The 12890-nt window shown below is 47.7% G+C and overlaps 2 protein-coding genes across 2 annotated transcripts in view; one reads left to right on the top strand and one right to left on the bottom strand.

Moving 5' to 3' along the window:
- SRP68 (signal recognition particle 68) overlaps nt 1-6255 on the bottom strand; it is a 30305-nt gene extending 24050 nt beyond the window's left edge. The window contains exons 1-3 of the mRNA XM_079904299.1: nt 5981-6255; nt 4346-4412; nt 1831-1944 (exon numbers count right to left, since the gene is read on the bottom strand). Coding sequence (XP_079760425.1) covers nt 1831-1944; nt 4346-4412; nt 5981-6140 — 341 coding nt within the window. The 5' untranslated portion in view covers nt 6141-6255. The remainder of the gene's footprint in view (nt 1-1830; nt 1945-4345; nt 4413-5980) is intronic.
- Nucleotides 6256-10003: 3748 nt separating this feature from the next.
- Nucleotides 10004-12669, top strand: GALR2 (galanin receptor 2; the record flags this gene model as incomplete). The annotated part of the gene is given in 3 exon segments (XM_079903726.1): nt 10004-10071; nt 10073-10363; nt 11634-12669. Coding segments are annotated over 3 exon segments (1185 nt in total). The 3' UTR covers nt 12460-12669.
- Between the last annotated feature and the right edge of the window lie 221 nt (nt 12670-12890).

The following is a 12890-nucleotide window of genomic DNA, read 5'->3' as shown; positions in this document are numbered from 1 at the left end:
ATTTTCAGAGGAACCTCTGTACTGTTTTCCATAGTGACCGCACCAATTTACACTCCCACCAACAGTGCACGAGGGCTCCCTTCTCTCCACATCCTCACCAACACTTGTTATTTCTTGTCTTTTTGATAACAGCTATTCCGACAGGTGCGAGGTGATAGCTCATCGTGGTTCTGATTTGCATTTCCCTGACAACTAGTGATGTGGAGCATCTTTTCACGTGCCTGATGGCCATCTATATAACTTCCTTGGAAAAATTTCTATTCAGATCCTCTGCCCATTTTTTAATCGAATTGTTTGTTTTTTTGATATTGAGTTATATGACTTCTTTATGTATTTTGGATATTAACCCCTCATCGGATATGTCATTTGGAAATATCTCCTCCCATTTAATAGGTTGCCTGTTCATTTTGTTGATGGTTTCTTTCGCTGTGCAAAGAGAGGCAGTATACTGAAGTGGTTAAGAGCCTGGATTGGAATCTCAGTGCCACCACTCACTAGCTGTATGACTTTGGGCAAAATACTAACCCTTTCTGTCCTTCTCTCTCCCATGCAGTAATACATATAACACACTTAGACCAGAGCCTGGCACTTACTAACTGCTATATAAGTTAGCTACTTCATTGTTATTATGGTGAATCTTTCTTTAAACTACTGCCTTGATTAATCTTCCTTTAACTGTAGCTTAGCCTGGTCTCAGTGTTATAACAGACTCTTCCTAACTTGATCTCATCGGATTTAATCAATCCATCCTGCTTCATCCCATCACGCTCTAGTTTTCTGACTGTGTCTCATACACCAAGCTCCGAGCCTCTTCGCTGCCTGAGCAGTAGCTAACAACTGCCCAGAGCATTACAGTTCCTACACTGCATTCAAAGACATCATGGCATGCTGTTTCCCTGAACACAGAATGTCTTTTCCTCTCACAAACCCTTAAAGGTCCAGCCTCCTCCATGCAGTCTTCCTGGCTTCCCCATCAAGAACCCCCAAACTAACTTCTCCCTTCCAAGACTTCAGAATTCTTATGAGTAAATTACACACAATATAGCAGTTTTGCTATCTTGTAGTGTTCCCTGTTCTGTACTCAACCAATATCTCTCAACAATATCAGAGTCAATGAGGTTCAATAACTATGCCTCCCCAACTCTTCTACATCCAATATGGTGTCTAACTCAGTTCTGGCCACGTACCGGACCAGGGGGCAGCAAACTTTTTTCATAAAGGGCCCAACAGTAAGCATTTTAGGCTTTATAGGCCCTATGGTCTCCGTCACAACTACTCTGCTACTGTAGCACAAAAGCAGCTGTAAGCAATATCTAAATAAATGGTGTGGCTGTGCTCCAACTTTATTTACAATAAACAGGTGGCAGGAAGACCATTTTGGCTCACAGGTCAAAGTCTGAGGAACTGACCCATAGACTTTTAATACATATTGCTTTCATAGAGTAATCCTGCCATGTTAAGCATGAATGCATTGAGCATTGAAATACAAAACTCTTCTGTAATAATTTACACGTCCAGATTTCGCTTAAGACATAATGATTTAAGTAAGTACTCAGACATTGAGATTTGTGTTCTAGAAACCTTACCTAATAACCAGTTAGAGTCTAATCGCTGACTTCAACATTTGCCATTCTACCATAGCTCCTGAACAAGTTAAGAGTCTCTCTAAGGCTCAGTCTCCTCATTTTATAACACAGGAGTAGTAAAGATGTCTATCCCACAGGATCACGTGAAATAACTAAGAGCCTGACACAACACCTGTCACGCTGTAATTGTTCAATAAATGTATTAGCAAGATGCATTCAGCACTTAGCACTGGGCAGTCAATACCTGTTATCAGTCAGAAGATCTTCAGTTACTTTTTTCCCTGTGAATTTGTGTCTGTTCCCCATCTTGAAGTTAAGTGTTTTCCGAAGACGTCTTTGTCTACGGGAACAGTAGCCTCTGTAGGAAACCACAACCAAAAATCATTCGGCCAAGCTGATAATACTTTCAATAGTAAATTCTACAATAAGGTAAGGTCAAAAGTTCAGGGTATTCTACTATATGGTTGCTATAGGTACCACCATCCTCTTGCAAACATTTATTGAACGGAAAATTGCAAGCAATATGACTGGTATCACAGAAAACATGAAGAGACAAGGACACAGTACCCATTCTCAAAGAACCCATACTCTAGTTGGAGAGAATCATGCAGATAGAATGGCAACCAAAAAAAACAAGGCCAATGTCAAATTGAATGTATAGGACACAAGTAATCATTCTCTTCTTGTTAACCCACTTTGCTGGAGTGGACTTATGGTGGGTTTTGAAAGAATGAGTAGGATTCTGATGGATGTAAAAGGGAAGAAGGGGCATCCTGAGGGAGACTGTGATGACAATGAAGACGTGGAGAAAGAAACTGCAAGCATATTTGAAGAAAAATGAGGAGGTTAATTAGGATATCAATAAGAAAACTATAGACATCACCTCTATGCCAAGCCTCTCTCTTCTGTACTCATGCAACTTTTTATTCTTACTTCTACTACAATATGAGGGCATTATATTATGTTCTTAATATGTCTATCTCACTAACATAAACTCCTTTAGTGCAAAGATGATTTTATTTTCAAGTTTCCCCCAATGTCATAGCACAGTGCCTAACATATAGATGCGCAGTAACTGTATTTTGACTAAATTGTGTAAAAGTACATGTAAAATTTTACCACCCTTAATCAAATAATATAGCATAAAATTTACAATGCAAAATGATATTAAATGGTACTTCAAAATCTCAGTCTTAAAGCTACCAGAGCGGACTTCCCTGGTGGCGCAGAGGTTAAGAATCCGCCTCCCAATTCAGGACACACGGTTTTGAGCCCTGGTCCGGGAAGATCCCACATGCCGCGGAGCAACAAAGCCCGTGCACCACAACCACTGAGCCTGCACTCTAGAGCCCACGAGCCACAACTACTGAGCCCACATGCTGCAACTACTGAAGCCTGCGTGACTAGAGCCCGTGCTCCGCAACAACAGAAGCCACCGCAATGAGAAGCCCGCGCACCACAATGCAGAGTAGCCCCCGCTCGCTGCAACCAGAGAAAGCCCGAGTGCAGCAACGAAGACCCAACACAGCCAAAAATAAATAAATAAATTTATTAAAATAAAAAAGCTACCAGAGCACAGGTTATTAAAAAGAAGAAGTAATAGTCTGACCGAATCTATGAACTAGATCTTTTCCCTCGATTCATAATTATGCTTTAATTACCACTTACCCTTTCACATAAAAATCAAATGGGACACTCACACATTATGAGTAGAAATATAAATCGGTAAAAATTTTCCGGCAATATGGGTACATTTATCAAGATCCTTAAAAATGTTCACACTCCCTGAACTGACTGTCTATTTCTATACTACTCTATGCTAAAGAAATGATCAGAAATACAAAGAGGTATGAACAGAGATTCACGGGAACAATATTTTTAAACCTACAAAACTGGCTACGATATAAATAACCAACTTGGGGGAACAGGTAAATAAATTATGGTAGGCCTATATATTGAGTTATAATGCAACTAATAAAAATCACGTGTATGGAACATTTTTATAGGCATGGAGGAATACATACCATATAACGTTAGGCAAAAAAGCGGAATACAAAGTTGTATATACGATATGAGCAAACATGAAAAAAATGCATAGAAAGAGACTAGGAGAACAAAAATACTACTTGGTAGACACATACATACAAATATATTTATGTACTAAAAACGTACTAAAAGGTACACATCAAAGTCATTTTTATGTTATGAATATTTTACCACCAAAAAATCTAATTAAAAATGTAACACTGAAAACAATTAATAATAACTAGAAAAAACAAAAACAAAAATCGGAGTCAACCACTAGCCATTCAATTGGGGAACAAAAGCAGACTGCGATTCATCCCTGCAATGGAATACTACTGAGCAGTATCTGTTAGGTGAGAGAATCTAGACACAAAAGGCTATGTTCTGAAAAAAGCAAAACTATAACAATGGAAATCAGAACAGTGATTGCCAACAGCTGGAATGTAACCCAGATCCTACAATACGGTTAAGTTTAAAAAAAAAAAGATTACCATAACTATTATTTTCAGCAGAAGCCTCCAATGTTATCTGCAATACTGTGAGACAAAATGGATAAAAAGATTGGCTCCTTTTAAATTTGAAAATTAAGTATCTTCTTGAGAACTCAATACAAGTTAAGAACTAGACTTTCTAGGTATACTTTCTGGTACAGCAGAGTAAGTAGGATAGTAAAAAAGCAAACCAAATTTGAAAATTCCACAGAGACTTGTACATATCTTGCGCACGATACTAACCTGTACCTCTGAAAATCTCCATGCCGTAAACCATGCTGCTGCTGGGATTCCTTAATAATCTGAAGAACTAGAGCCAAGATTAAGGAAAAGCTTACAGTGCCAAGAATCCAAATAACTCAAAACATTCATCTATATTAGTACTATTGGTCTACATCTGTATCAAATCACAGCACATTAAACATTTCTGAAATACTGAGTACATTAGTGAAATCTCTGGTAAGCATTTTCAATAGCTCTCTTATCATAGGACAGGACCAGGGCTAAGCATGTAGAAAAGTTGACTGCCTGAACTGTTACTACTTTCAAACTAAAAAAGGAGGGCATCATTAGCCATTGAGGCTTAATGAGACCCAACAGCTAAAGCTGCTGGATTCTAAATACTGACTACATCTGGGGTGGTTCCCAGTGATTTACACCTGGACCCAATGTTTTACTCATTTTAGCAGATTCAGGTTATAAATGACATGTACTACTCCTCTATTTGCATAACCTCCTACATCTGCCAAATCTGACTTTCCTTAACAGCTGTGATGCTGCATGTGCCTATGGTGAGCACATGCCAACCAAACCAGACCACAGTTTGCATTAAAATACTAGTTTTTCTTTTTTTAAAAAAAAAGACTTGAGCAAACTCTCCTTTTTAAGAACCTTAAAATATTTTAAGATTATGTCCCAAACTTCAGGAAGTCCAACGACCTTTGTCTACAATTTTAGTTTTCTTTTAAAGTTTCCTCAATGCTTCTTTACAGACGTATTTTAAAACACTGAACAATAAAAGGGCTATTTCAATAACTAAAAAGAGACAAACATATATAAGGTGTGCAGTAAAATCAAGGCGTTCTAACATCCATTTGAAAGGATACCGCCCGTTCAAAAAGTAAAACTTCAATCTCCTGAAAACTTCACTATATTAAGATGTCAAGCTAAATGTATTATTTCAGAAATTCATCTACATTTTCTCCACTACTTATTCATTTCAAAAAGCCACAAACTAATGTCATCAACACTCAACTGTGGTACACTCTGATGAAAACTAGAAACCGACTCATCTGAATGACTCTCAACAAGATAAAAGGTCTACAGACCTATTAAGAAAGCTATACAAGTAATGTTAACAACCTACAATGATTTATATTCAAAATGGGCAATAAGCTTTCCCTTACAACACGTAACTTTTGCCTCCATTTCCAAAGCATCAAACTGTAATTTTTATTATGCATTCCCCGACAGCTGTCAGACAGAAGTATTAGGCCAAAAGGTCAAGACTGCAGTTTCCTCTCCCCAGTTCAGTGGCCCCAGTTGCCAAGGCAGTAGTTCATCAGAGTGGCCAGTGTCAGCCCCATCACCAGCCCTCCAACTGGGCAACTGCGGGTAAACTGAAGAAAACTGCCCAATATTCCGGTGCCGCTTGAAAGAAGAGGACGTTCCCCAGACTGGAAGACAAAGAAGATGCGAGGAAAGGCCAGTCGAAAACCAGACCCTGAAACTCTGAAGTGCCAAAAAGTAGAAGCGAGAGAAACTGCAACCTTCGGCCTCTCCTGCCCAGGTCGTGCCGCAACCCGCCGCCTCTCCCGCCCCCGGCCCGCCAGATCGACACGTAGTCATTGCGAGTTAGGCCCGATTACTGTAGGATACTCTCCAAACTCAGGCTATCTCCGAATTCTTTGTTTGCCTTCGATCCAGCTGAAGGCCGTTCGTTTTCCTTATTTTCCTCTCCTCCGGCACCGCGTCCACCACCGCTACCGCCGCTGCTGCTACCACCGCCGCCTGCAGGAACCTGTTTCTCAGCAGCCATCTTGCCCCTGCGCCGCAGAGCAGGACGGGATAGAGAAGGCGGGACGACCGGGGAGAGAGAGAGAGAGCGCGGAGCCGGCTCGGATGGGCTGACGGGATACCGGCGGATTCCGCCGCCGACGGCCCTGCCCGCAGGCAGCGGCCACTTGTTGGAGTGCGCCTGCGCGTGGACTAGGCTTCCGGGTCTCAAACGGTGGTGGGCTAGGCTGAGGGCCCGGAAGCTCGCGGACGCCGTAACTGCTGAGGTCTCCTGGGGGCAATCCTACTTCGCATCCACCAAGGGTGGAGGATCCGGAGATGTCCCCCTCCCACACCTCCTGCATCCCTGCACAGGGGATCCGGCTCACGTCCCGCACACAGAGAGCGGGTGCAGTTGGCTAAGACCTTTGGATTTCGGAGTGTCTACCTCCCCGGGGGCTCCGGAGATGGGGTTCCCACCCTACGCAACGAAACACCACGCCTGGGAGGAACCGCCTCTGTCTGCGCTTTCCTTTGGAGCCGACCATAGTGCAGGGACTTTCCCTAATGGATGGAGATCGGTGCCTTTCCCTGGACTTCCGGTCGAGCAGTCCGCGGAGTGAGAAGTGCTGAAGCGAGGGATACCATGAATCTTTCCTCTGCAATATGGCACTGCGAGCTCTGGAGTCTGATCTCTGCAGCTCCAATTCTGCCTCTGCCATTACTGGTTGGGAGATGTTGGGCAAATAATCTCCCTCATAAACCTTTTCCCTCATCTGTAAATGGGGATAACCAATTAGGGTGGTTATGAAGACTAAATTAAATGGTGTATTTTTAAAGTAAGTCTGCACTAATCATTAGGGAAATGCAAATCAAAACCACAATGAGTGATCACCTCACACCCATTAAGGTGGCTACTATTAAAAGGACAATAATAACAGAACGTAACATGTATTGGTGGGGATGTGGAGAAGTTGTAACCTTGGTGCACTTTCGGTGCAAATATAAAATGGTACATCCACAGTGGAAGGCAAAAGAATTGCCATATGATCCAGCAATTTCACTTCTGGGTATATATCCAAAAGGATTGAAAGCAGGGTCTTGAAGAGTTATTTGTACACCCACGTTTATAGTAGCATTATTCGCAATAGCCAAGAGATGGAAGCAACCCAGCGGCCCTCAGGGATAAGCAAAATATGGTCTGTCCATACAATGGAATATTATTCAGCCTTGAAAGGGAAGGAAATTCTGACACATGCTACAACATGATTGAAGCTTGGAAATATTGTGCTAAGTAAGGCAGTCGTGAAAAGATATGGTATGATTCCACTCATATAAGGTATCTAGTGTAGTCAAATTCATAGAAAGTAGAATGATTGGTTGCTGGGGGCTAAAGGCAGGGGAAATGGAGAGTTATTGTTTAATGGGTATAGACTGTCAGTTTTGCAAGATCAAAAAGTTCTTGAGATTGGTTGCACACCAATGTGAGTATACTTAACACTACTGAACTATACACTTAAAATGTTTAAGGTGGCAAACTGTGTTTTGTATATTTTACCAAAAATTAAAAATAATTTTTAAAAAAGTAAGTCTCCCAAATGTCTATCAACAAGTGAATTTGATAAACAAAATGTGATTATCATACAATGGAATATTATTTGGCCATAAAAAGGAATGAAGTACTGATACATGCTACATTGTGGATGAATCTTGAAATCATTAGGCTAAGTGAAAGAAGGTATACACAGAAGGCCACATATTGTATGATTCCATTTATATAAGATGTCCAGAATAGGCAAATCTATAGAGACAAAGAGTGGTTGTGTAGGGCTAGGGGTGGGAGGCAGGAACAAAAACATCCTAAAATTGATTGTGGTGATGGTTGCACAACTCTGTGAATATATTAAGAAACAAATGAACATTTTATATGGGTAAATTGTATGGTATGTGAATTATATTTCAATAAAGCTTTTTTTAAAAAAGTAAGTCAGATGATGTTAGTCCTCTAGTCAAAACTCTGCAATGGCTCCGCTTTTTAGTCAGATTAGAAGACTTCCTTGCAAGGGAAAAAAGTCCTACATGCTATGCCTCTCACCTTCTCTCGTGCCAATCTCCTTCTTGTTCATTCAGCTCAAGCCATACCACGCTCCTGGCTTAGGGACACGGGCACACTCCTGCTTTAGGGCCTTTGCGCTGGCTGTTCTATCTGGAATGCACTTCCCTTGGCTATCTGCTAGGCTAGCTCCTTCAACTCTTTGCTCAAATGTCACCTTCCTAATGAGGTCTGCTTGACCACCCCATTTTAAATTGCACCATCACCACCACTCCAGTACTCTCAATTCCCTCACCGTGATTTACTTTTCCTGCAAGTACTTAACTTGTAATTGATTAATAACTTGAGTTATATTTGTCTCTTCCCTGCTAGAAAGGAAGCTCATGAAGGGCCTTGGTCTTTGTAGAGCTCACTGGTAAATCCCAAGGACCTAGAACAGTGCCTGGAAAGGAGTAGGTGCTTTATAAACGTGTATTCAATAAATGAATGGCAAGCATCTCAGAAACATGAATGGTCATTATCTTCCTATTCAGTGAATAAGCAGGCAGGGCAGAGGTGTGAACGAGGCTTCCTTACCAAGAGGAGCAGGTAGCTGGGCTCCTGAGGCTGAGATCCTGGAGGGGAAAGTGGAAAAAGAATGTTGTTGACTAGGACTCAAGGAACAGGGCAAGGAAAGGGGAAGCAGAGGTCAAGCCACAGAAGGTAGTGATGTTCAAACCCAGTTTTAAAACTATATAGAAACAGTGATGATTCTGGGTCACGGGTGTTTGATGCCTAGTATGTCAAAATCAGAAACAAATATTTAAGTTGTTTTTTGCAACCTAAACACCCTCCTGGCTATCTAGAAAAATGCTCCTGATGCATGGTCCTCTGCTGTTTTGTATTTCCTTTAAGTTTCCCCTTGTTGGATATCTGAATAGGGTAAGGAGAAAAAGAAGAAGAGTTGGATTCATCCAGATTCTACCAACTGGCCTCAGGTCTCTCACACACATGTCATTCCATTCTCACCAGAGCCCTCTGAGAAGGTGTTATTAGCCCATAGTGTAATATTGAGGAAACCGAGCCACGGCGCCAGGAACACAGCCTGACACACAGCAGATGCTCAATAAATTTTTACCGGACTGAATTGGAGGGGGAGACGCTCAGTGAGGGAGAGAAGGGAATGAAATCCTTCCACCATCCCTACCGCTGTTCCTGGGAATTAGAAGTGGGAAGAGGCGTGGGGCACACGTCAGGGCCGTCCCACTCGCCAGTTCTGGAAAACGGCAGCACTCTCATCCGCCTCCGCCCTTCATCACTCCCACCCCACGCTTTAGGGGCCACCTGCAACTCTCTCGAGGACGCTCCCCAGCCTGCCCCAGGAGGTCTGGCGCGCCCGCCAGGCTGCAGGGAAGTGCCGAGGCGCACGGGGTAGCGGGCGAGCGCTCCCGGCAGGCGGTCCCTCCACCACTCCGGCGTCTGCCCCGGAGGTCGGTTCGCTGCTCAGCCCGGCACAGCCCGGAGTCGGAGGCTGGAGCGCGCCGACGCCGGAGGGCCGAGGAACAGACACTGGCGCGGCCCTCCGCCCCAAGGGTGGGCAGCCTGTGCCTTGGCCGGGGCGCGCCGAGGCCACTGGACAGTCCTTCCCCCAGCGCGGCCGGCCGCCAGGGGGAACACCCCACCCTTCGGCTGCTCGCTCCTTCCCCTGCCCCCAGCGCACCCGCTTCTCCTGCCCCAGCCTCAGCGAGACTCACTCCGTCCGCAGCTCCACCGAGTCGCTCTGGGCGCTGCAGCGGCTGAAAACCGCCGGAGCTGCGCGCTCGCCAGGACGCAGACGGCTGCAGAAGTCGGGGCAGCCCCGGTGCAGCGGCACTATGAATGGCTCGGGTGGCCTGAACACCGAGGACACGAACGAGGCGGGCGGCCGGGGTAGCTGGCAGCCTCATCGTTCCCATGCTATTTGCGCTCATCTTCCTCGTGGGCACCATAGGCAACTCACTGGTGCTGGCCGTGCTGCTTCGTGGTGGCCAGGCGGTCAATACCACCAACCTGTTCATCCTCAACCTGGGCGTGGCCGACTTGTGTTTCATCGTGTGCTGCGTGCCCTTCCAGGCCACCATCTACACCCTGGACGACTGGGTGTTCGGCTCGCTGCTCTGCAAGGCGGTGCACTTCCTCATCTTCCTCACCATGCATGCCAGCAGCTTCACACTGGCTGCCGTCTCCCTGGACAGGTGAGCTGGCAGGCAGGCTGTGGCTGGAGAAGGGGGCTAGACTTGAGGGTCAAGGAGGGATGTGTGGAAAGTAGAAAAGAACACTAGGAAGGCAAGGGAAGCAGGAAGGAGTGAAAGACAAGCAGGCGTGTAAGAGGAAAAAGAAGAATAAGAATGGGGGACCTCCGTGTCTCTCTGTTAGGTACATCCTCAGGAGCTTCAGGCTGGAGACCTCAGCTCTCCAGCGCCGCTGACATCTGACAAAGCACAACGTTTCTGGGTGCAAAGGGTTTTCCCCCGTGCTGGGTCTCCTTTGAAGCTCGACGCCCCTGGGAGGCTGGGATGGGAGGGATTACTGTGCCCAATTTACAGACCAAACCGAGTTTGTAAGTGATTTGCTCAGAGTTGCCCATCCAGTAATCCTGTGCGTGAAGCCACTGGCCTGTCTCCTGGCGTCAAACTCGGGCGCCTCCACCTCACTGGCCTCCAAGCCACAGTTTGCTCCGCACAGCCGACTCTGGTGCGGACTGCAGAATTTGGGTCCTTCGTGAGGGCCCATGCCAAACTCCAAGCAAGCATGGCCAAGGCTCCCTAGCTCGGTCCCACAACCTGACCAACAGGCCCGGGGGCAAGGGCAGGAGAGGAGCGGGCCCAAGGGTCCCCCTGGAAGCTGAAGCTTGAAAGGACACCTGGGGGATTCCTAGGGAGGGAATCCTGGTATCTCCCCAGCCCCCTCTGTCTCCACGTCCTCCCAACCTTCCCTGGACAGGCAGCGAGGTGAGGCCACATTCCCCATATACCTCCCAGGTCCACTGAATGCCAAGTGTGTTGGTTCCAAGAAGAGAGCACTGATGGGACCCATAGAACGTCGGCTTCTCTAAAGAATTCCCTCGCGGTACCTTGCCTGACAGTGTCTCCAGGCTGTCTCCTAGGGCCTCAAGGCGCCTGGGTCCTACCTCTCCGGGCACCGTCACTGGTGGGTAATCACAGCCTGCCGGAGCCCCAAAGTCGGTTTACTCTTCGGGGTGCCCTCCCGGGTGGAATCCGATTGTGGTCGTAGTCTCAGGAAGAGCAGATGAGTGGCCTTTCCTGCTGCCGGGTCCCGCCCCACGTGTAGGCGCGGCTGAGGGTGTCCGGGATGCTCTGTGTCGCCCTCCGGGCTTGTGCGGTATTACCGTGCGCTAGAGACATTCCTCGACAGTGAGCGTGGGGCTCGAGGTGGAGGGGTCCGGCCCTGCCTCCGCGAATCCGCCGGCACACCAGACGTCTCCCTTTCTGGCCCGACCCGCAGGTATCTGGCCATCCGCTACCCGCTGCACTCCCGCGAGCTGCGCACGCTTCGCAACGCCTTGGCGGTCATCGGGCTCATCTGGGGGCTGTCGCTGCTCTTTTCCGGGCCATACCTGAGTTACTACCGCCAGTCACGGTTAGCCAACCTAACCGTGTGCCGCCCGGCGTGGAGCGCGCCTCCCCGCCGCGCCATGGACCTCTGCACCTTTGTCTTCAGCTACCTGCTGCCCGTGCTGGTGCTCGGCCTGACCTACGCGCGCACCCTGCGCTACCTCTGGCGAGCCGTCGACCCGGTGGCCGCCGGCTCGGGCGCCCGGCGCACCAAACGCAAGTTGACGCGTATGATCGTCATCGTGGCCGCGCTCTTCTGCCTCTGTTGGATGCCTCACCACGCGCTTAACCTCTGCGTGTGGTTCGGCCGCTTCCCCCTTACGCGCGCTACCTACGCGCTGCGTATCCTCTCGCACCTCGTCTCCTACTCCAACTCCTGCGTCAATCCTATCGTTTACGCTCTCGTCTCCAAGCACTTCCGCAAGGGCTTCCGCAAGATCTGCGCGGGCCTGTTGCGCCGCGCCCCGCGCAAAGCCTCCGGCCGCGTGTGCGTCGCGGCCCAGGGCACCCACAGCGGCAGCGTGCTGGAGCGCGAGTCCACCGACGTAACGCACGTGAGCGAGGCAGCCGGGCCCTCTGCTCCTGCGCCGGCGCCTCTTAGCTGCCAGTCCTCGAGCTCGGTTCCCAGCCTGTCCTGGCGGGACCAAAAGGCTCCCAAAGCCACCTTGACAGTTAATGTGACCCGAAGGCACTTAGGGAGTACACTTGGGTGTTGAAAGATTGGAGTCAGAGGTCGGGGGATCGTGGAGGGAGTTTCATCTGTTAATAAAACACGCAATCCAGGGCTTCCCTGGTGGCACAGTGGTTGAGAGTCCGCCTGCCGATGCAGGGGACGCGGGTTCGTGCCCTGGTCCGCGAAGATCCCACATGCCGCGGAGCGGCTGGGCCCGTGAGCCATGGTCCCTGGGCCTGCGCGTCCGGAGCCTGTGCTCCGCAACGGGAGAGGCCACAGCAGTGAGAGGCCCGCGTACCGCAAAAAAAAAAAAACACGCAATCCATTCCGCGGGCATTGGCGCGCCGTGTCTCCGCATATCTCGCGAGGCTCTACAACTTCACAGGGGCGCTCCGGATAAATGAGGGCAGGGTGCCCTGCTCAGTTACAAGGAAAGAGGGCGGCCCGCACTGAAGGCGGCAGAGTTAAAGTCCG

This window comes from Stenella coeruleoalba (assembly GCF_951394435.1).
Source record: "Stenella coeruleoalba genome assembly, chromosome: 19".
NCBI lineage: Eukaryota > Metazoa > Chordata > Mammalia > Artiodactyla > Delphinidae > Stenella > Stenella coeruleoalba.
The sequence above is the reverse complement of the archived record's forward strand: the minus strand, read 5'-3'. Positions and strand labels throughout refer to the sequence as shown.